General features: G+C 36.7%; 1 protein-coding gene across 1 annotated transcript in view; it reads right to left on the bottom strand.

The window, feature by feature from the left end:
- PLXND1 (plexin D1) overlaps positions 1-13704 on the bottom strand; it is a 137487-nt gene extending 123783 nt beyond the window's left edge. The window contains exons 1-5 of the mRNA XM_039346542.1: positions 13571-13704; positions 9518-9649; positions 3347-3447; positions 2083-2212; positions 1401-1575 (exon numbers count right to left, since the gene is read on the bottom strand). Coding sequence (XP_039202476.1) covers positions 1401-1575; positions 2083-2212; positions 3347-3447; positions 9518-9631 — 520 coding nt within the window. The 5' untranslated portion in view covers positions 9632-9649; positions 13571-13704. The remainder of the gene's footprint in view (positions 1-1400; positions 1576-2082; positions 2213-3346; positions 3448-9517; positions 9650-13570) is intronic.
- Positions 13705-23411: the final 9707 nt, after the last annotated feature.

Raw genomic sequence — 23411 nt, 5'->3', positions numbered from 1 at the left:
ACTATTTCTTGCATCAGTTAAAAAGAGTTCCATTAATTTTGTGGAGTTTGTTTCCTGATTTGGTCTAGTTTGAAGGGATGACATCATGCCAAATATCCTGCAGATGTATGTCATGTCTTATGTAAACTGATACTTACGTTATACTCCGTGTTTGAGGCATTTTGTACTTGATGCTATCACATCTGGAAAGCACCTGGGCTGGGGAAGACTTGTGTAATTTCTGATCAGGAGGAAAATTGAATGTAGACTGATAACTGGCCATAATAATAACCTGTTCAGAAGAGACTATTATCTCTTTTAAAACTGATGGCACCATTCCCTCACTCAAAGAAGCTTGAACTTTTTTTTTTTTTGAATTCACTCAAAGCAAGAGACCATGATTTCAAATCCTTCCTTAGCCATGAAAGACAACTGGGTGACTTTGGGCCAGTCACTCTCTCTCAGCCCACACAGGATTACTGTTGTGCTGAAAATAGGAGGAGGAATATTGTTGGATATGTTTGTTGCCTTGGGTTCTTTGTAACAATAATAAAGGTGGGATACAAATAAATAAAATAAGAATAAGAATAAATTCACCACTACCTATATCCATTCTCTCATTCCATTTCCAACAGCTTCTCAGCCCCACCAGGTAGACCAGACCAGGAATCAACTCCACAGAATGCTTAAACTACTTTTGTTGAATGTGACTATAAAAACAGAATTTTACAAGTCCACTTGTGATATACCCCCTCCCTCCATGGTTATGTGAATTATTGGAATGACTGTGTGAGACGAGTGTGGCGCTATCAGCTCAATAACAAAAGCAAAACTATAAGTTTTCTTGTAGTTCCTACCCATTTATAATTGTATTATTAACAATTTTAATGAGATTTTCTCTTAAATTCAATTTATGCCATTTTGGATGACACAAATGTAAAGGCAAAGGAATAAAAAATCTTTGTGCATACATGTGTTTTAATTATTAAAAGGAACAAATTAAAGTTTTTTTTAAATTTGTCTTTGCTTCTAGTTCACAGTACTTCTTGTGCATTTATAAGGATTTTTAATTAATATTGATACTTAGGGTATTTTTTTCCCTACAGAATTTCTTAGGGCAGAACTCAGGATTGGCCTAAAAATCTAACAGGCTACTTCATAATCGTATTCTCTTGAAGCATTCTTGCAGAGTATATATAGAAACCAGCAAATGCATTTCAACAAACCAAGTTTTCAGAAATCCATCACTGATCTAATGAAACACGTCCCAGCTGTTGGAACATTACCTGAATAAATGCAAATACTAAATACATATTAAAATTAAGGAAGTTTAATTTAATTTAAAAAATTAAGAAAGCCATCTTTAATGTCATTATCACATCATCATCATCACTATTTAAAGCATCATTTTTCATACATACCTTGATTTAATGGAAAGGCTGGATAGCTCTCTCTGGGAAGAAAACTGCAGTAAATTACTTGGTTGTGAGATTGGGGATGAATTCTAGCAGTAGTTTGGATATTATTTCCATAATTGCAAGCTATTTCCATTCCGTTCATATTGGGAATGTTCCCATTTATTTGGATTATCATACCCTAAAAGTGAACAACAAAATGTTATCATTCTAATAATTAACAAAAAATTAAATGACATGGATAAACAGGTTTTGAAAATACTATATTTTTAAATTAAATGTTTGGAGCAAAGCTGCTGCTGCTTTGAGTAAAAAAAACAAGTGCAGCTGAACATTCAGAGATTGGGTTAGTAAAATTACAAGATGCCTTCTATGTGTCAACACTTGCCCAGTGGAACAATATCCTCTGCAGAGATCTAGATGGCTCTGACCCTGACAACCTTTCACAAGGCTGTTTCACTATGCTGCTGATGTGACTTTTTATGATTGGGATTTATTGTTTACCTTGGGTGACATGGATCATTGTTTATAGCTGTTGTTGTAATCCTTGTACACTGCCGAGAGTTATTGTTACAGTATGAGGTGGGGGGCATGTAAATTATTTAAATATTGTTCATAATGCTTTACAATCAGTTCCCCTTGCTTAAGAGAATCTGTTCACAGATATTGTAATTCCTACTTGATGTACCTCATTTTCGTTCTCGATATTTATTTCTGAAGGCATTGTTGTCATTGAAGGGCATTGTTGTACTCCCGCATTGGCACTGATCCAGAAATAGGACTCTTCCGAATGGGCACATTCATGCTGCAGTGAACACCTAAAATAAGTAGAACATTTATGACATCAGACCTTTAGAAGAAAACCAATTATTAATTTTCTTGAAAAGCTGTCTTCATGTTTGTCATTTCACTAAGTATGATAGCCATTATCTTAAAATGTTAACCTCATAATCAAAACACAAGAGATATGATTAGGAATGATTCGTATATTTTTCCACTGTTTGCCTTCTGTTTATCTTGATTTTATTTTTATTTTTTTGACATCTAAGGTTGTCAGGCATGAAGACCCACACATGCAGAGTTCAAGCTAACTACCTTATTTTTTTTTCTGCCTATAATACAAGAATCATCCCAGACTGGCAGCCTTCCCTTGGGAACAAATAGAAAAAGCCCCAAGGAACTTAGAGGGGTCAGTCTTTTGTGGTTGTGCAGTGATTCCAGGCTAACTCCACCCTTGAGTTCTCCTCCCTGCCTGGCTGGGTGCTTCCCAAAAAAGATGGAGAAAAAAATGGCTGTTAAGTCCATGGAAATAAGATGGTCAGCTTTTGAACTTTGCTGACTTAATAGAATGTCAGGTAGTTATTCAATGTTTTCCCTCAATTTCATATGGCTTATTTCTGTTTACCCTAGACACTCTTAAAATATTCTTCAAAAACATAAATTGATTGTTGTGGCTTTGTCCTGTTTCCTACAAAGACTTTTGACTAGTCCAAAATATGCATACTGCCCATGACTTCTTATGCTAAGAGTACTTTTAAAACAATATTTTGACTTATCATATCACATTTGAAGTAAAAAAAGCAAATGACACATGACAGATAATTTTGTATTAAATTATAATTATAAACCCATGATTACATGGGTTTTTATTATTTTCGAAATGTGCCTTAGACTATCTCATGCATAGTATAATACACAGGTCTACTTGTTTTCTTCTCCCACAAAATAATTAAGCTTATGTGTGAATTCTCATAAAAAAGTGAAAATTGTTCAAATGATATTTATCCAACAATATCTTGATTGTATTTATATTTACATAACCTGTGAAGTTGCATCAGCTATTTATTATTGTAGAAGTCAATGAATCTGGTGAAAGTTTACAATAATATTAAGTAATTATCTGTTCAGAATGGCTTATTGTAAGAGGGTTATAAAATACAAAAATATTCCACCTGGTCTCCAAGGTACACCATCCACAGTAAGCATCAGCTGCAGCCAAGCAGTCTGCACATTTAGTGTATTGGTCACAAGCAGCTACTTTCACACGAGCAATCTGTGTAACAGAGAAAATCAAGGTAACAAATTTAAATAAATCAAACTATTTTAAAACAAACTATTATTAGCAGACTCTTGTTTAATTAACTACAGCAACAAAGCATCTTATAGTTATCCAGGCTGATCAAAAGATTAGAAACAATTATCATCAGAATATGGATGGTGCCCAGCAGTGTTCTAATATTTGAGGGGCTGTCAAAGAGAAGAGGGGGAACAACCTATTTTCCAAAGCACCTGAAGGACAGAGAAGGAACAATGGATAGAAACTAATCAAGGAGAGACTTAACCTAGAAATAAGGAGAAAATTTCTGACAGTGAGAACAATCAATCAATGGAACAGCTTGCCTTCAGAACTTGTGAGTGTTTCATTACTGGAGACTTTCAAGAAGAGACTAGACAGCCACTTGTCAGAAATGGTATAGAGATCTATTCTATTCTATTCTATTCTATTCTATTCTATTCTATTCTATTCTATTCTATTCTATTCTATTCCTTTTCATGCAACATAGATGAGATAGTAGTTGATCTCAATTAAATGTTAGATTTAGAAAATTGAAATGTTGGCTAGTAGGAGGCTCATCTGTCAGACTTAGTGATCATTAAATTATTATAGAGTTGCTCCCCTCCAGAAAGAGCAGCTTCATAGCTTGAGAGAGCTTGTAACAGAACTCTGTCATTTTTTGCTTTATATAATATTCTTTGTATTATATACAGTAGACAAACATATAAATGAGCCTCAGCAGAGATAATTTAGCTACAATCATCCATCCATGGATAATGCGTTGAATGATTTATTTATTTATTTAGTTTTGATAAACAGTTATATAGAGAATGTGTTTAGGACTAGTCCACTTTCCCTTCCTATGTAGTTTTTTGCCTAGTTTTGAAATCATGTACATTATTTTTTTATATTCATATCTAGCTTATTTAAGGAGGAAACAGAGATTTGCTGCTATACAGTTCATGCTGCCTAAAAAAATATGGGGGGGGGGGGTTTAGCAAAGAATTGTAATACAAATTCATTGATGGAAGCATTTGCATACATGTCTAAGATGGAAAGAACCGTAACAATTTAACATGATTTTTATTTTTGTTATTTTAATTATTTTATTATCCATATTTTCAGTATTATTATATGTTATGAATATTCCAGGTAGGAAAAAAGGAAAAATATATATTTTAACAGAATGCTAACATCTGTCTCCTGTTTAAATAAATAAATAAACAAATAAGCAAACAAAAGAACATGATAAATAACTTCTACACTTCTTTTTTAATAAGTTCTTTAAAATTGCTGCATTTTGCTTTTTTCTTTCCATGACAGTTTGTTTTTTTAAATCTAAGTTTTTTTAAAAAAAAATAATTGTCCTAGAAATTGTTTTTCATACACACACACACACACATACAGAGAGAGAGAGAAACACGCATGAATACACACTTTAATAATATAGCTTCATTACTCAGGTGGAACTATGTTCTGCTACGTGAATCACAGTAAGTAGTAAGAAAGGAAGATTTGATTAATAAAAAGTATATAAACAACTATAATTGCCTAAAAATGCAAAACACTATAACATGTTTAAGAAGAGAAAATGATTAATATAATAATAATAATAGTAGTAAAGTTGGAAGGGACCTTGGAGGTCATCTAGTCCAACCCCCTGCTCGGGCAGGAAACCCTACACCATTTCGGACAAATGGCTGTCCAGTCTCTTCTTAAAAACTTCCAGTGTTGGAGCATTTACTGCTTCTGGAGGCAAGCTGTTCCACATTTGCTTCAAGGTGTTTGTGAAAAGCTAGTGCGTTCTTTTATGGGTAATATATTTGGCCCATATTTCTTCCAATACCTGATAATAGCATTTTTAGTTTTACGAAAATCCACTGCAGATATAAGTGAACGTGGGAGATGGAAACTGGCTCGAAAACATCCATGGATGTTTCTTGCTAAGCATAAATTTGGATTTTTACCGACTTCAAACATTTTTACTCTCTTAAGATGCCTTTATTTTATAAATGTTAGTTCTGAGAAGAATTTAATAGAATACTGCTATATAGTCTGCCATTTGGATCAATCACTTAAGGTATTTGTCTAAACCACATTCAAATGTAAGATAAGCCTTTTGTATTTGCAGTAACACTGACCCCATTCAGAATTTTACTGCTCCCTGATGGCCTTAGTTCCACATACATTTATATGAAGGCACTCAGAAGCTATTTCTGCCAATAAACAAAACCAGATTGACAAATCATTCTGACACAGGTTGGCAATATCTCTGGGCAGTTGAAATTTTTCACCCAGGGAATGAGATTTTCTCTCACAAATAGATGATGTTTGATATTTACAAAGGACTTGGCGTGTTTTAACAGCTGGTTTTCCCTATACTTTATTTATTAAATTTCCATTTTTTTTTCATTTTAAAGATGTCATTCATAACAACAAAAGGCATTCTGTGTGGGTGCAGACACAAATGTTGCATAGCTTCTACCAAATTATTACATCTCGTAATTTAAAATTTTAATCTTGCCTTTTGTAGTTTACATAGAACATATTGTGATTATATTGCAAGCAGAATATCCATTCCTCTTCCCTTGACAGTTTGCACATTAAGTATTATTGCTAATAATAGATTAATATGGCGTACACTATATCTCAGCAGATGGCAACACCTGCTCAAGCTTTTATAGGTTTGGAAACTAAGCAAGGCTGGATTTGATTAATACTTGGATCAGAAACCAAATTCAGGGCTATTGCTTAGTTGGAACACCCCCCCCCCCTCAGAAAAAGGTATTGGAAGGGAAAACAATTACATATTACTCCCAAGAAAACTAAATAGTGTGTCCATGTAATCACCAAGAGTTGAGCATCTTTTTTGTTTTTTAAGTATAGGTAGTCCTCACTTAATGATTGCCTATTAGCGACTGTTTAAAGTTATGATGACACTGAAAAAAACAACTTTATAAGCAGTATAGCACTTATAACGGTTGCTGGCAGTGTAGCAGTTATAACTGTTGCCAGATCCCAATGATCACATGATCAAGACTGATTGTGTGATTGCCATTTGCATGTTTTACAGCCAATTTCTGATAAGCAAATCAGCAATTAATGATCATGATGGAAGTAAAGTTGTAAATCCGTTGGGATCACGTAACAAAAACATCACTTAACAATGGATATTGTGGTCCTAATTACAGTTGTTGAACAAGGACTACCAGTAAACTATTTTGATCAAAAATGGTTAGGGGATAAATGATTTAGGAACAAGATATGATTTTTGTATATTGGAAATATTGATTAATTAAGGAATTACAGCTCAGAGGTTAAATAGCAAATAACACTGAAGCTTGCAAGGAATACCAAATTCATTTTCTTTTCAGTTAGGCAGTAAAGACAGCAATTGATTAATTGTGACACTGAACAATAAAGAATTTGCTTCCTGGATACTTTTGGGTGTATCCTACAGATTTTTGGCAGCTAATCACAAGAATAATCTGTAATTTAACCTATCACAAGATTTTGTAGAAATTTTCTGTTTTTAAACAATGGCAATTATGTAAAACCTGTTAGTACCGATTTCCTATGCTACGTACATGAAAGAAACATACAAAAACATGGGACTGTTGCTGAAGCACATCCAGTACACCAAGGACAACTGGGATATTTGTGGAGATCTAAAAGTACTGACACTGCTGCTCAGATATACCAAGTACTTTTGTTACATATGCAATTAGGACAGTTGTGCAAGAGAGTTGCATTACATTAAAAAGAAACACCATTCCAAAATAATTTGGTTCTAAGGACAGAAAAACATGGCACGTGAACCACTTGTTGACCTGACAAAGATATTTTTGCCTCTGTTTCATATAAAACACAGATTGATGAAACATTTTGTGAAAGTGCTGAACAAGGAAAGTGCAATTTTTTGTTATTTGAGACAGATGTTTCCAATAATAGCTCATGCCAAAATTAAGGAAGGCATTTTTGTTGGTCCACAGATCAGATATATCATTAATGTCAAGCAGTTCGAAGATCTGTTAATGAGGCCTGAGAAAATTGCCTAGAAAGCATTCAAAGATGTTATTGAGAATTTTCTTGGCAACTATAGATATCCAACTTAAATATAACTTAAACCAACTTAAACTTAGTTATAGGGGAACAAGCATAAAACAAGTATCAAAGTTCAAATATCTAGGAACAACATTCACCAAAGATGGTAAAATGGACGAAGAGATGAACATATGATTGATGCACTAAGGCCAGCCAAGTATTGGGATAGCTAGCTCCACTCCTACAACATAAGGCAGTACCTATCAGCATAAAGAAGCGTCTCAAACACAACGTATTCTTTCCCACCTTATGATACCAGTGCCAAACATAGGCACTTACAATAAAACTTAAACAAAAGTTAGTCACCACGGAAATGAGATATTTGAGGAAAGCTGCTGGAGTGACCAGGAGAGATAAAATCAGAAATGAGATCATAAAAGAAAGAATTGGCATAGAACCAATCTTAAAACTACTTACAAAAAGCAGCAAATCCTGGAGACAATGTCTTAAGATTCCATACCGTACAAGGCATATACAAAAAGAGGAGAAGGTCAAAGAATACGAGGAAGACCCAGAAGAAGATGGAGAGACAATATCAAAGACACACTACAACAGCATCAAATAACAACGTTGGAAGCTGCCAGAAGAACAAGAACCAGAACATAGTATCTCCCTCAACACCCAAAGTGGTAAAAGAGGAAGACAGAGCAAAAAACTCCATTCATCTGGTTGACAAACATCTGAGAGAGCATACAAGACCATGAAGTGCAACATGTCAATGAAGACTTATTTACTGTATTTACACTTGGACTTCTTTTCCCAAAAAATCTAAGCGTAGTCAGTGACGAAAATGATGAAGGTTTTCACCAGGACATTGCCACAATAGAAAAACAGTGTCAGGGCAACTGTCCATCAGTGCTGGCTAAGTATTGTTGGACAATGCAGTAAGATGAATCCGTCACTGAGTACAAACAAAAATCAACAGCAAAACACTTTTAGCCCTGTTGAACTCATGCAGCACATTATAATAACTAAGAGTTAATTTCTATTTCTCAAGGTTCCTACATGATAAATCATTCTGAAATTATATTTGTATTTAGTTTGAAGGGGTCTATCATAACCTTACTTCAGGAAGGAAAACCTTTTGAAAAAAATTTGTTGACCAATGTAATGTACCATCAAATTTGTAGTGATTTTTAGTGACCACATAGATTTTCTCTGAGTGAATCTGTCTGCCCTACAAGTCTCCCAATAGTGCACCTATCACCAACGTAATTAAACACAAACAGTAGGAAAGCATAATTATACAAGAGAAACATATCAGCCAACTTTCAGCCTTTCCCCTTATAAGATCTGGTTTCTGCTGTGTTTTCAATACATTTTTTTTCTCATAGTGAATAATCAATCTTAACTGTATTGATATAAATGTTTTATTTTCCATCTTGTTCCATCTAATACATCATCAAGGGCAGATTAAAAGTGTATTAAATTTGCTTCTCAGAAACATTCAATAGTTTGATTCACGCATACTCCTAAATAATGATTTCTTTCTTTTTAGACTTAATAATCCATAATCCTCCAATTATGGCTTGTTTGAGAAAAATCCTGTCTCATCATGCCAATAAGATATGAAAAGCTATGCTGGTAAACTTACAAAATACATCCAGTAATTATCCATGATCTATCCAAGCAAGAAAAATGTGGCATCCCACAGCCCTTACCATCCCTACAAAGTATGATCAGTGACGAGGAATGATGGAGCAATAATTTCGTAACAAAGACAATGCATGACAATGCAAAAATGTAAATTTCAAGACAAGCCAATAAAATCAACAATTATTTTGAAAATATTTATAATATGTTGTAAGAAGTACTGCTTACTATATCATCTGTGCAGCAGTGAAAAGTATAACGCAGAAAGAGTTTGGAAAAACTCCCTAGTTGATTAAATTCACACTTATGAATGTTTTAATCAGCACAGATCTCATGATAATAGAAAGGTGGGTTTGGGAAATAATCTTACCTGATGAGAAGTCATTAAATACAGGTAACTGGAATCAGATGGATCAAACTGCATAATAGGATGGATAGGTTCACTGTAAGCCACCATAATTGACTCCCTGCTTATAACCTCCATGGAACTGTTCAGATTAATCTGTAAAAAAAGGGAACATTTTATACAACCTCCAATGTCATAAATTTTGAGGAAAAAGAAGAAAAAGAAAATGAACCTATCAGAAATGTTAAGAAAACAGTAGCTTTTTGCAAGAACTATGGAATCTTGAAAAGTATTAAGTGAAAAATTCCTTTCATCTTTAACTTAATAACACAAGAGCATGAAGTAAGAAAATGATAGCAATTGTAAATTAAACCATCCATTAGAAGCATATAAAATTCTTGAATTGCTATCAGGATTGAAATATGTGCTAGGTTATTCTAAACTGAAAGTATTTTTAATATGCAATTAAAGAGCATTGCTAAGTCGTATATCAATTATTTTCAAGAACCCTGGATTAAAGAGTTGAAATAACCCATGTTAGTAAATCAATGGTTAAACATCTCGAAGAATATTGTTTTCTGATGAGTTTAAGATTGTGTTAATTTTGTTCATGCTTACTGGACACTTCAGAATGTTTAATAACAGTTACATATTATGCTCCTGTAAAATGATCAAGGGAACAACTATCCATATGATACTGCCTTGACTCAATATTATTCTTTTTGATTTAATGTCTATTAGCTTGTTAAAGTGGTTTTAAGAAGATAATACAATTTTAAAATGTAAATTTAATTGTAAATTATATAACAACTATCTGAACCTTACGAATATATGTAGAACTATGGATTTATTGAGCGTGAAACATAAGGAAAGACACTAATGTAATTGTGATCTGATGACATATGTTCCTTCTCTGATTATTCAGTGGGTCTTTCTGGACATCATGGAAAGACCGATCAATATTATTTGGTATGATAAAGCCTGAATATCTTAATAAAATACACATACATAAACATATTCTTTCTTATTTCCTTTCTTCTTCCTTTTTAAATTTTCTTTTATCTTCTACAGTATATTAAAGCAATTTTTTTCAAAAAAAAAAAAAGCCAAAAAATTCCAATGGTGTTTTTAGACTAGAATTAGTCAGTCATGCATTATTTAAGCTAATCAAAGTTTAACAAAACTATATTTCAGAAATACTCCTTGGCAAAATGGTTTGTCTTATGGTTTTAATTGGCAATATATTTTATGTAACATTGAAAGTGTTGCTCTTCTACATTTACTTTTGTTCTGTTAATGACTCTCTTGAATGTGTCACTGATAATGTCCCTTATGATATGCCTTCGTCTGGTGTACTTTATCATTTGCTGGACCATATTAATTGCCTATGTGATAGGAAATTATAATTACTGCTTAGGAACTGGCTGAAACATCGCCTATCCTCCTTTTACTGTCTTGTCTTGGATGGGAAATCTGAATTATCACTCAAATATTCCGTATTCCGTGCCAAATAAGAAGGAGCCCCCAAGGTAAAAAGGCTTCTGGTTGTGCAGCTGTGGAATACAATTAGATTATAGCCATCTCAACAAATTATCCTAGGAATAAAGGAGCTAGGAATCTTTTTCTAATGGAGGTTCAGCAGATAAGATTGCTATTTCTGATATGACAATGGAAACAGAGCTGTTATTACTATGTGAATATAAGCTGGGTGAGAAATGTAGTTCACATTCATTGCCTGTACAGCTGACTCTGAAGCCAGTTACCTAGCACTTCAGTTGTATAAACTGGGCAAATATCAAACCAGAGAGAGAACTTCAGCTATCTTTTCCACCTGCTAGAAATATTTTCAAAGCAGGAAAGAAATTGGATTCCCTTCTTTTCTCTTCCTACTCTGATCTAATATTCTACATTACGTGTTATTATCTTCAGATTGATAGAAACCAGTTTCTAGTTATGTTTTTCCATGAGACATGGGTGTCTGACACAGAGCTCTTTCTTCAGCAACAATATACAGTGAAGTATGGCAGTTGCTGGCCGTTGCTGGGGTAGAGACCTTAAATTTTGGTCTCCAATGTATTGTTTCAACATGGATAAAACAGGCATATTACACATTCTTCAATTCCGCAATTACTATAACCAATGAGGACTGACCACTGCAAGTGTGAGAGAGTCTGTGTTTTTCACAAGTGCCAATCAAGAGAGGAAAAATGTATAAATAGGCATTGTTAATAACTAAAAGCTGTGCAATAACATCTTAAGTACAAGCATTTATTCCTACAATATATTAAATAACATCTTGATTACACTCTAATCTCAACTGCTGATTAAAAGTTAAGAATTAGAAGATATTGTATATCCATATGCAACTTAAAGGAACAACTAATTCCATCTTTATTGAAGAATGAAAGCCTGTGTGATGATCAGTTTGATGAGTGATTAATTTTTTCTGTTCTAAGTTAAGAGAATCTTGGATTAATATGCCAGGCCAGTCTTACACTTCCTAAACATGAATTCTTTAATTTTATCAACAGGATTGTAATCAAATAAGCTGCATCAGCGTAACTTTGCCCATCAGTTGCAGGAACTAGCTACTTCTAGTTTAATGAATAGAAGGACTCGGGGTGACATACTAGCAGTCTTTCAATATCTAAGGGGCTGTCACAGAGAAGAGGAGTTGACCTATTCTTCAAAGCACAAGAAGTAATGGATGGAAGCTTATCAAGGAGAGATCCAATTTAGAACAAAGGAGAAATTGCCTAAAAATGAGTACAATTAATTGCTTCCAAGTTGTGGGTGCTCCATCGCTGGAGATTTTTAACAAGAGATTGAAGAGCCATTGGTCCAGAATGGTCTCCTCCCTGAGCAGAGGGTTGGATCAGAAGACCTCCAAGGTCCCTTCCATCTCTGATATCCTGTACCTCATAAACATACTTGAACATTGGAGATCAAAATTATTATTTGGTTCGCTCAAACTATTACCTACAATAACACTTTATCAGATCCCTTATTATATCCCAGGGATGTATGAAGGACCACATTTCCTATTAAGGAAAGACAGATAAATACAACCAACTGAATTATCTAGAGTAGTGGCCCGCAAACTTTTCTGGGCACCAGGGACCAGTTCCGTGGAGAGAGGTATTTCTGTGGACCGGAGAGGGCGTGGTTTCACGTGCTACTTGCATCCTACGGATGGGGCTTTGCTTGTTTGTGCAGCCTGGTTTCTGGCATGCCGTAGCCCAGTGCTGATTCACAGCCCAGGGATTGTGGACCCCTGATCTAGAGGATAGGAAAATGTAGTGTAACACAACTACATGGGCAACATTTTCTTTTCCACTAACTATCGTGTGGGTATGATTATGAAATGCAAGCTGCAGGCTCACCACTAGTCTTGACTACCTGAGACACAATGTCAAGCTAAGAAATTTTCTAGAGTTAAAAAAAGAATCAAGGCTTTGTATGCAGAATCTTCATTTGCCAAGTTCAGAAATGCCTTAGCCAGTCTATTTTCTTGTTTGGACAGACACTGTTACACCTAATGTGGGAACTAAAATTTTTACAAGGTTCATTTCCTTTTGCTATTAAAAGAAATTCTAATTTTTAAAATTTATTTAGAATCAAAGACAAAAATAAGCTTTTAGATGAGCAAAATATGCTCAAAATCGTGGTTTCATAAGTATACAAAGGATGTTCAAAACATTTATCAATGCTACATAAGGCTTGCAGTTTCTTCCACAAAAATATTAAGAACATGCAAATTTCACTGAACAGAATTCATAAAATCCTTGAGAGATAGGAGATAAGAAAGAATAATTAGCATGGAAAATAAATGCCTCATTAGAAACCTGATTAATGAAGAAAGTTAGCTATTTTGACCATAAATAAAATAATAATTAGCTGAATAAATCACAGATGGCTTGGTTTATCCATACTATGGTATGGTTTACAAACTACAATGGCTTAGCATGAGCTAAACCCATCAACATGGCATTTAGGAACAGGAGGTTCACAATCAAAAGAAACTCCATTGTTAATTGCAAAAACATCCATAGCCTTTTGGTGTCCAGGTCATTTTACCTTAAGCAGTCTTCCATTTGCTGTTCCTAAAAATACAACTGTGTAATTATTGATACTGGAGACGGCCACTGATGTAAGGCCTGGTGAAGTAAACACTGGTTTAGCCTTGATTGGATGCAAAATTGACAATGGATGTTGGAGATGTGCTGCACCACAGTCCAGTTGTTCTGGTTGCAACTGAAAAGAAAAGGATATATGAGTGGATATAATTTTATTTATTTATATTATTCATTGTGCCTTATGTGCTGCTCAATTCCTGAAGACTCTAAATAGCTTACATCAAGACTATCAGGACTAATGAAATAGAACTCCATTAAATATGCCACATAATGATAAGTGTAGTCCTCAGCATTCCCAAATACTCTCCTAAAAAGCTAAGTCTTCGTGGCTTAGACTTATGTAGGACAAATTGTCATAGTCCAGACTTCAGATGACAAGGGTGTAAGTGACCATGTACAACGCTTCCTGATCCAAAAATGGTTGCAAACTGGCACATAAGATGTAATTAAACAAAAATTCTCCTAGCTATAGTAGGCATTAGCTATTGTTCCAGCAGATGCTGTGAGTCCAGGAGGATCTGCACGTTGTGAGCTCAGAATGCTATTTTCATTTAATTAGATCTGAAGGAGAAACCCTGAAGATCTCATCTCCAAAAGAATCCTTTTGCAAGTATCCCACATGACAGAGCCTTCTCACCAATGCTGCTATTTTTATGGAACAGCTTGCCCTCATGTACAATGACTACTTTCCCTATAATGAATTTCTGTAAAAAAGTAAAAACAGGGCCCTGGAAGAGAGCATTCAGGATTGTTAGGTGTTGCATCTAGCCATGTTAATTAAAGCTATTAAAATGCATATTTTCTGAGTACTATTATTTTTAATCTTGTGGTTTGGTTTGGTTTTATGTATGCCACTCAGCTATGCTATTTATTTTTATCCCACCTTTATTATTTTTATAAATAACTCAATGTAGTAGTCATACCTAATACTTCTTCATCTCACAACTCACAACAATCCTGTGAGGTGAGTTGGACTGAGGAGTGCTCTGTCCAAAGTCACCCAGCCTAACGCAGGACTAGAACTCACAGTCTCCCAGTTTTAGCTTGGTGTCTTAATCACAGGATCAAACTAGGTCTGGATTGGAATGGCATAGAAATGTTACTATAAAATAAAATATAGCTTTAACATAAATCTCATGAGCTCTATATTATAAACAGCAAAGATTCATAGCCCTTTCCTAACTGTAAAGACAATTAGGAGTAAGGTAGACTCTTGTTTTATGATACATAGCGATCTAAAAGAGCAATACATATATTTTTTATGTTCACTTGTTCTATTTAATGTAGACATTTTAAGGACGTTCAAGAAGGATATGGATATGGCAGAGAAACTAATTATTTACATCTGCAATTCCTATAGAAGATACAGGACAGATGCTTAAGCCTGTACTGACTATCTCAGGGAGGGAACTGAAATTACTACAACAAATTGAGGTAACAAGATATATGCCAGGACCAGAGAGACTACACAGTAACAAAGTTTACAGATGATACCAACCTATTCAACTCAATAAAATGTATAATAAACATATGTGTCTCAAAAGCATATCTTTGCACTGGTTAAATGATCAAATGACAAATGCAGCTCAGTTGAAATAAGAATAAAGCTATGAACATCTGTGGCAAGTAATGTTAATTTCACACATACACTGATGGAGTCTGAAATGTCAGTGATTAAGGGAAAAAGGGATCACATTAGATAGCTCAATGAAGATGTTGACTCAGTGGGTAGCAATTGTGGAAAGGGCAAATTCCATGCTAGACATAACTAGGAAATGGGTGGAAAATAAAACTTAAAGCTACTTTAATCCACATGGATACAGACAAACAGTTACAATGTACATTTTAATATGTGCACTTTCTGAAGAGTAAACCACATTTTAAATTGGGTGTATTCATGTTGAATTACTCTTTAGCATGAAATAACTATATATTATGAAAGTCTCTGGTAACATTTACAAGGTAAGAGATACGTTTAAACTCTGCCCATGTTCTTTAATACTGCAGCATTACTCTAGCATGCTGTATAATTTTACTTCATAAAGTATCCACTGACACACAATTCCAATTTCCTCAAAAATACTTTATTTTATTTAACTCTCATGTTCAATTGATTGCATTGGGGAAAATTAGCATACAAATCTTGTACAGAATCAATTAGGTAATAAATCATAAGTAATGCAGTGCAGGCCAAGCATATAAGGCAAGCAATTAAGTATCAGATATGTGAATTATATCTAATAGAAGGGGTGCCTGGAATAAGGAGCAGCTGCATCAGAGGTGTCCTTGAAAGCAGCCCTAAGGTTGTCTCGCTCGCACTTCTACAGAGGAGGGGGGTCATAAAGTGGCTTCTACACTCACAACACTATTAAGTTCTCAGCTGGGAGAACAGCAAAGATTCCACCTTCAGCTGACCAATGGAGAAGGATCTTACTTAGGATTAGCTCCTTAGCCAGGGTAGGAGGTAGGAGCAGAGTAAGAATGACTAGATTTTATTACTAGCCTGGTTTCTTTACAATAATCCAGAGAATTTGGTTTTACTGTTAAATATGAACTAACCAGTTCAGGTGGCCCTCACTTATTGATTGCAGTAAGGTCTGGCAACTAAGCAGAGCAGTGGTTAAGCAAGTCACGTGACTGTGCTAAATTACAACATCAGTTTTGCCTGTGGTTGTTAAGCAAATCATGGCAGATAGTTAAGCATGTCATGGGACTGTGACTTGCAACTTCCTGCCAGCTTCCCCAATGACTTTGTTTGTTGGAATTTGGCTGTGAAGGTCGCTAATGGTGATCACAGGACCGCAGGATGCAGTAACCTTTGTATGTGCATACCAGGTGCCAAGCACCTGAAAGGCAATCAGGATTAGATTTTGCCGGTACTTCTTTGATTTTAATTGTTGAAATGTCCAGATATCAGACTACTCAAGGTTACTGATGTTTCTTCCTCCAGTTTTAAAGCCACACTAATCTTCTTCCAATTCATCAACCTTCAATATATTTTCTGCACATAGCTTGACTAAATAAGGAGAACGGTTATAGTAGACCTGCTGGCATTTTTTTTAAAAGGCTCAATAAATTGACCACCACCAAACAATGCTGCCACCAAGAAGAATCCGCTGCCACTGCCACCTGAAAAGATAATAATAATAACAATAACAATAATAATAAAGTTGGAAGGGACCTTGGAGGTCATCTAGTCCAACCCCCTGCTCAGGCAGGAAACCCTATGCCATTTTGGACAAATGGCTGTCCAGTTTCTTCTTGAAAACTTCCAGTGTTGGCACATTCACCGCTTCTGGAGGCAGGTTGTTCCACTGGTTAACTGTCAGGAAATTTCTCCTTAGTTCTAGGTTGCTTCTCTCTTTGGTTAGTTTCCACCCGTTGCTTCTTGTCCTGCCTCCAGGCGCTTTGGAAAATAGCTTGACTCTCTCTTCTTTGTGGCAGCCCCTCAGATATTGGAACACTGCTATCATGTCCCCCCTCGTCCTTCTCTTCATTAAACTAGACATACCCAATTTCAGCAACTGTTCCTTATATGTTTTAGCCTCCAGTCCCCTAATCATCTTTGTTGCTTTTCTCTGTACTCTTTCTAGAGTCTCAACATCTTTTTTACATCGTGGTGACCAAAACTGGATGCAGTATTCCAAGTGTGGCCTTACCAAGGCATTGTAAAGTGGTATTAATACTTCACGTGATCTTGATTCTATCCTTCTGTTAATGCAGCCTAGAACTGTGTTGGCTTTTTTGACAGCTATAGCACACTTCTGGCTCATATTTAAATGACTGTCCACTAGGACTCCAATTTCCCTCTCACAGTTACTATTATTGAGCAAGGTACCCCCTATGCTATACCTGTACATTTGGTTTTTCTTGCCTAAATGTAGAACCTTGCATTTTTCACCATTGAATTTCATTTTGTTAGATAGCGCCCAGTGTTCAAGTCTGTCCAGGTCCTCCTATATTTTAAGCCTGTCTTCTGGAGTGTTGACTATTCCTGCCAGCTTGGTGTCGTCTGCAAATTTGATGAGTTCCCCATCTATCCCCTTGTCCAAATCATTGATAAAGATGTTGAAGAGCACTGGGCCCAGAACAGAGCCCTGGGGCACCCCACTATACCCCACTACACACTTCCCTCCATGTAGATGTGGTTCCATCGTGCTTTGGAGAAGGAGGGTGTGCTGGCCTCTTTTAAGCTGGACCGGCTTTGGAAACCAGAGTGGAAGGCCAAAGCTTGCAGCGAGTTGTCCCCACCATGTCCCATGGCAAGGTGGCAGGTGTGAGTTGGTGATGGTAAGTTGGTGGCAGAAGTTGTCATAGTTACGCCCCCCCCCCAGGAATACCCTACTCTATGGAAGCATAGCAGGACTTTGAATACTGTAATAATAGTAGTGAGGTTGAATTAGAGATCACTTTAGCTCTTCAGTTTACTGCATTTAAAGTACAATGGGAAAAACATTAAGAAAAATGTTTATCCATTGTGAATGCCATACAAATTAAACAGGACTTCCAAGATACGGCACAGAATTTAATACAGGAAAGAAGAGATAATGTGTTATCATGAGGATCTCTGCAAAAATATATATTTCATTTCTACATTAATTATATTACTTTTAAAAACTGCTTTCATCTTTAAAACAATATTTACATTTCTTCCTTTAAGTAGGCAAATATCCTTTTATTATTGGATAGCACTATTCCTTTCACTGATTTAACAGATGTTCCATTATATAGCAAATACTTACAAATATAGTAATCATGTGTAGTGGCACTGTGAAAGACTATTGTATTTTGAGGAGTTTAGTGATGTATTTTGATTTCTCTTCATATTTAGAAAACACTATAAATTTAGGGTTCGTTCTGAGCTATGTTTAAACTGCTTGTTTTTCACTCTTGCTGGCAAGGTGGGGAAAATCTTCACACAGCTGCAAAGCACCAGCTTATCTAGATAATTCTCAGTCCTTCATTCCTATCCCAGAGTTATGCACTCCTCAGGCAAGGTCCAGTCTTGCAATCTCCTGACCATGGAAGCAGTGCCATGAAATCATGGTGCCAAGTTTTAATAAAAACCCTGAAATTGTGCTTTGAGTTTTGTCACAGGCTTGAACACTCAGTGCTGTGGGGAAAAAACTGCTCTTTGGGGGTCTCTCTGCTGTTGTCACTGGGACTCCCAACAGCCAAAGCAAGGGCAAGTTATTAATACCGTTTAAACATTCCTTACCTTTTGGTGTGTTCATTGTCCTTGGAGTCTCAAAGAACCAATTGTCTGGCACCTGGCCACTGCATGACACTTGGCAAAGCATCATGGTCATAATGATATCTGCAGTGACTTTTTCAACTATAAAATCTTAATAGGCTGATTCACTGATAGTAAGTTGTAATGGAATCTGTCCGGCTCATATGCAGTGTAGGCAATAAATTGCACTTCTGAGTATAACACTTTAGCCCCAAATACACCTTACCTTTCATACAAGAGAAACAAATAAGCAAAGATAAAGCTTCTACCTTCATCTAAATTGATATTACTGAGTATTGTGCACAAACAAGAGAGAATGATAAAATCATTTCTAGGCTTTCTGAACCCTGACTTGACTGATCATATTAAGTACTATATATTTAGATGAAGTATAATACTGTCTTCCAGGGTTGTTGGTTTTTGGAAAGTCATTTATTCTCATGTACTGAACATATGACTCTTTTCTCATAGAAAAGAAAACAAGGAAAATACCAAAAGTATACCAAAGGCTACACAATGCATAAAGTCTCCTACTGTAGTCATACACTGTAACTACTATACTGATTCTTGTTTACATAGGAAATACAAGCGAAACCAAGGAGACAACACTGATGCTAACAAGCATTATATTATTAAACTTTCAGACTAAGAATATATTTAACATGTGAATTTTGAAATACAAAAAATGTATTTAAGAAAGGCAATTAGGCAATTTTATACTGCAGAAGTAGAACTTCCTTGTTGAATCACAAAGGGGATGAAATTCTAATCAACAAAGCTCTTTGTATTATTCCAGGGCCTCATCTGTTGCTGCGCCAAGAATACTTTTCCAATGCTTTCAGTAGACAAGGAGTATCTGCAGAATATTCTTCCAGCAGAATGACACAAAACATCAGTGTTCATTTGCATTAAAAAAAAAAACCTGAAGCGAATATTGCTGTATGAAATAGTTTTAAAAACCTTCACTGATGTGAAAAACCCCTTTAAAGCTCCATACCGCCCTAATAATTTGTACAGCAATAAAATACTTGTGCCCCTCCAGCCTCCAATCCTAGTATTTCTCAATTGTGGTGACACTGGATGAGCCAATATGGGGCTACAATTTTTAGTTCAGCAACATTAAGAAAGTCACAGGTTCCTGACCTCCATGAGGACTCAATGAATAAACCAGGCAACCTGAAGGATGAACTGTCATAAACCATGGTTTCCACATATCAAGAGCTGAATTCACTGAACAAAAAACAGAGAAGATTTTCTATAGCAGAGTCAGAGACTTACAACAAATAGGCATGGCAGTCTTCAATTATGTAGGCATGGCAGTCTTCAATTATGGCTCCACTCCAGCATCTCCAAATATAGTTATTTTCTCCATGTACAGATTTTCCTTGAGTTACGAACATTCATTTAGTGAATGTTCAAAGTTATGACATCCCTGACAAAAGTACTTACAACTGGGTCCCAAAGTTACATATGTTGCATTCGCCCATACGAATGACCTCAGAGATGCTGCAACATGCTCCCTGCCTATTTTCCCCCAGTCCTGCCTTGTCGGGTCTCAGCAAGCACTGGGCCTGCTTTGGTAGGCCACTGCATTCCACATGCTCCTCCCCACCCTCTCACCAATTGCTCACTTACCTTTGGAAGATCTTCAGCGCTCAAGATATTGATGCTAAGCTGTTTTCCTTAGATCTCGTATTCTTACACACACTTTCTTCCTCTTTGGAAAAGCATTTTTGCGCAGAGGATGGAAGCATGTGCAAGAACATGAGATCTATCACATTCCTTCAGGCTTTGTTTTGTCCCAGCCTGGTCAGTGCCACGTGCACCCTCTGCATATTTTCAGCAAGTGTTCCTGAACAACCAAAGCAGCAGTGCCATTGCCAGGGATGCCTGAGCCCTCGCAGAGGCCAGGTCAGTGTAGCCGCTGGGTGCCATGCCTGAGAGCTTTGCACTGCCCATGCTCATCTCCTGTGTAGCCTTGGGTGCTGGGGTCCTTGTCCAGCCAAGTGAAGGGCTGGGCCAGCCCCTCCTTTTCACTGCCAAGCTCCAGCCTGTGTCATAAGCAGAATGTCCCTGCTCTGCCCTGCCCCTTGCTGGAGCACTGAACACACCATACTCTGGCAAAGAACTGTCTGCCTCCACCTTGGGAGGCATGGCCCCACCCTCAAGTCAATTGTAGCATTCACAGGCACCTTCCCACCTGTCAGATCTCCTGCCTGGATTTCAGCAACTGTACCCGTGCAGATCTGGAGAACTTGGAGTGCTGGTCACCCTGCACTCCTTGCTTTCCAGACACAACAAGGGTGGGGCCCTCCCAAGGGTGGTGGCAGCCAGAGTGTTGGTGGGTTTGGGGTGTAATAATGCAATAATGCAGAGACATCACACTGCCAACAAAAGTGCGTATAGTCCAGGCCATGGTTTTCCCAGTTGCAATGTATAGCTGTGAAAGTTGGACCATAAGAAAGGCCAAAGAATTGAGGCCTTTGAACTATGGTGCTGGAGAAGACTCCTGCGAGTCCCCTGGACTGCAAGGCGTTCAAACCGGTCAGTTCTAGAAGAGATCAACCCCGACTGCTCTTTAGAAGGCCAGATCCTGAAGTTGAAACTCAAATACTTTGGCCACCTAATGAGAAGGAAGGACTCACTGGAGAAGGGCCTAATGCTGGGAAAGATTGAGGTCAATAGAAGAAGGGGACGGCAGAGAATGAGATGGCTGGATGGAGTCACTGAAGCAGTAGGTGTGAACTTAAATGGACTCCAGAAGATGGTAGAGGACAGGAAGACCTGGAGGAACGTTGTCCATGGGGTCGCGATGGGTCGGACACGACTTCGCAATTAACAACAACAACAACGCAAGATCTAAGGAAAATAGCTTCGAACTGATGTCTTGAGCTCTGGAAAGCTTCCAAAAGTAACTGAGTGATCAGTGATGGGATGGGGAGGAAAGGCCCAAGCAGCTTGGGACACCAAGTAGTGTGAAGAGAATCATGGAATCTCTCAGTGGGTGGGGGGAGGCCTTTGGTGGCTGGAGGCAGTGGTCTTGTCTCTGCACTAGGCCTCCCATGGTTTTCCCCACTCCTGAGATACCCCATGCACTCTTACTGACCCGCATGTTCGATTAACAAATGCATTGCAGAGAGGAGGGATGGGGTTTGTTTAATGAGTTCCAATTAATGAATCCTCGCGTTAGGAATATAATTGACAGGCTCCATTAGAGTCATAATTCAAGGATTACCTGTAATTATTAACATTATGGCTCACTGCACAGTCAGCCAGACATTTGGACTGGATCTGGCATTTTTATCCACCTATCAAGTCCTTTCCAAAGACCTGGAAAAGAAAGATATTGTTGTTTGATGGTGTTAAAGATATTGCTGCAGGATGTAAGCTGTTCCAAACAAAGCTGTCTTTTGTAATTAACCGATGGTGATTTTGTCAATGCCAGTGTTTTGGGATTGCATCCAAGATGACTATTACTTTTGCTACTATCTTTTTTTCTCTTTGACATAGTGGTTCTACTTGTTGTCACTGCATTGTTTATGTAAGTTTAATGGCTTTAAGTACTCTTCCAAACAGAAAAGCTATAAAACAATGTAATTAACAAATTATATATATTTACCAGTAATCTTTCTGCCCTGAGGAAAACTCAGGCTACTAAATAAAGTTTTAAAATGTGAGAAAAGCAATTAAAATACTAATTAATCAAACTGAAAAAACGACCGACAAAAGAGGAAGTTCTTAATCAATTTCCTAAAATTAAAAAAGGAGCTAAGGACAGCTTTTAAAGAGTACATTCCATAACTCAGGTGCAAAAAGTACAAGAGAAGTCCCTCTTACACGTCTGTTTGGGAAACAGACCTCAGAAAATAAGAGTTTCTTTAACCAGGCCTTTTCTTCTAATTTAGTAACTAAGCAGGTATCTCAAATTGTCAAGCTCTAAACAGTTTAGAAGTCAAGTCCTTCATCTTAAATTGGACTTGAAAAACAATCAGCAACCAATGCAACTCTTTCAACTTGGGCATTAATATGCTTTTGTTAGCAGATTGGCTACTGCATTTTGCATCAAGTAAAATTTCCAGACAACTATTAAAGAATTAGAGACCCTTGAGATTTAACTGTTGCCAGGTTGACTGATTCAGGAATGGTTGTAGCTGGTAAATGAAACCTAATAGTGCAAATATACTCCTTGGAGGATGCAACACGTGCACAAAAGCAATAGCAGCCTATTCTATGCAGGTGCAAAGGAATCAGAAACCTTTTTTGTTGCTTTCGTTATAGTGCTCCAAATGGGCTTTAGTTTAGGCTTGATCCAATTCAACACAAGATGTATGTCCAAGCTACCATTCTTTCTACATCATTGCTCTCAGTCCCCCCATTAAAACAGGGTCTGGTTTGACTCAATGAACGGGAAAAGGAAACTGCTTAGAAGTAATTATATCTATTGCCTGGGCCTCTTCACATTCCATAGATTCACCTCAAAGTCAATTTCAAACAAGCTGGAAAAATCCTGAATAGCTTTCAGAAAGTTTTCATTACCTAGTTTTATCTA

This window comes from Crotalus tigris, unplaced genomic scaffold (genome assembly GCF_016545835.1).
Source record: "Crotalus tigris isolate CLP2741 ecotype Arizona unplaced genomic scaffold, ASM1654583v1 scf7180000018006.973166, whole genome shotgun sequence".
Classification (NCBI taxonomy): domain Eukaryota; kingdom Metazoa; phylum Chordata; class Lepidosauria; order Squamata; family Viperidae; genus Crotalus; species Crotalus tigris.
Note: the sequence above shows the minus strand (reverse complement) of the source record. Positions and strands in the feature narration are given on the sequence as shown.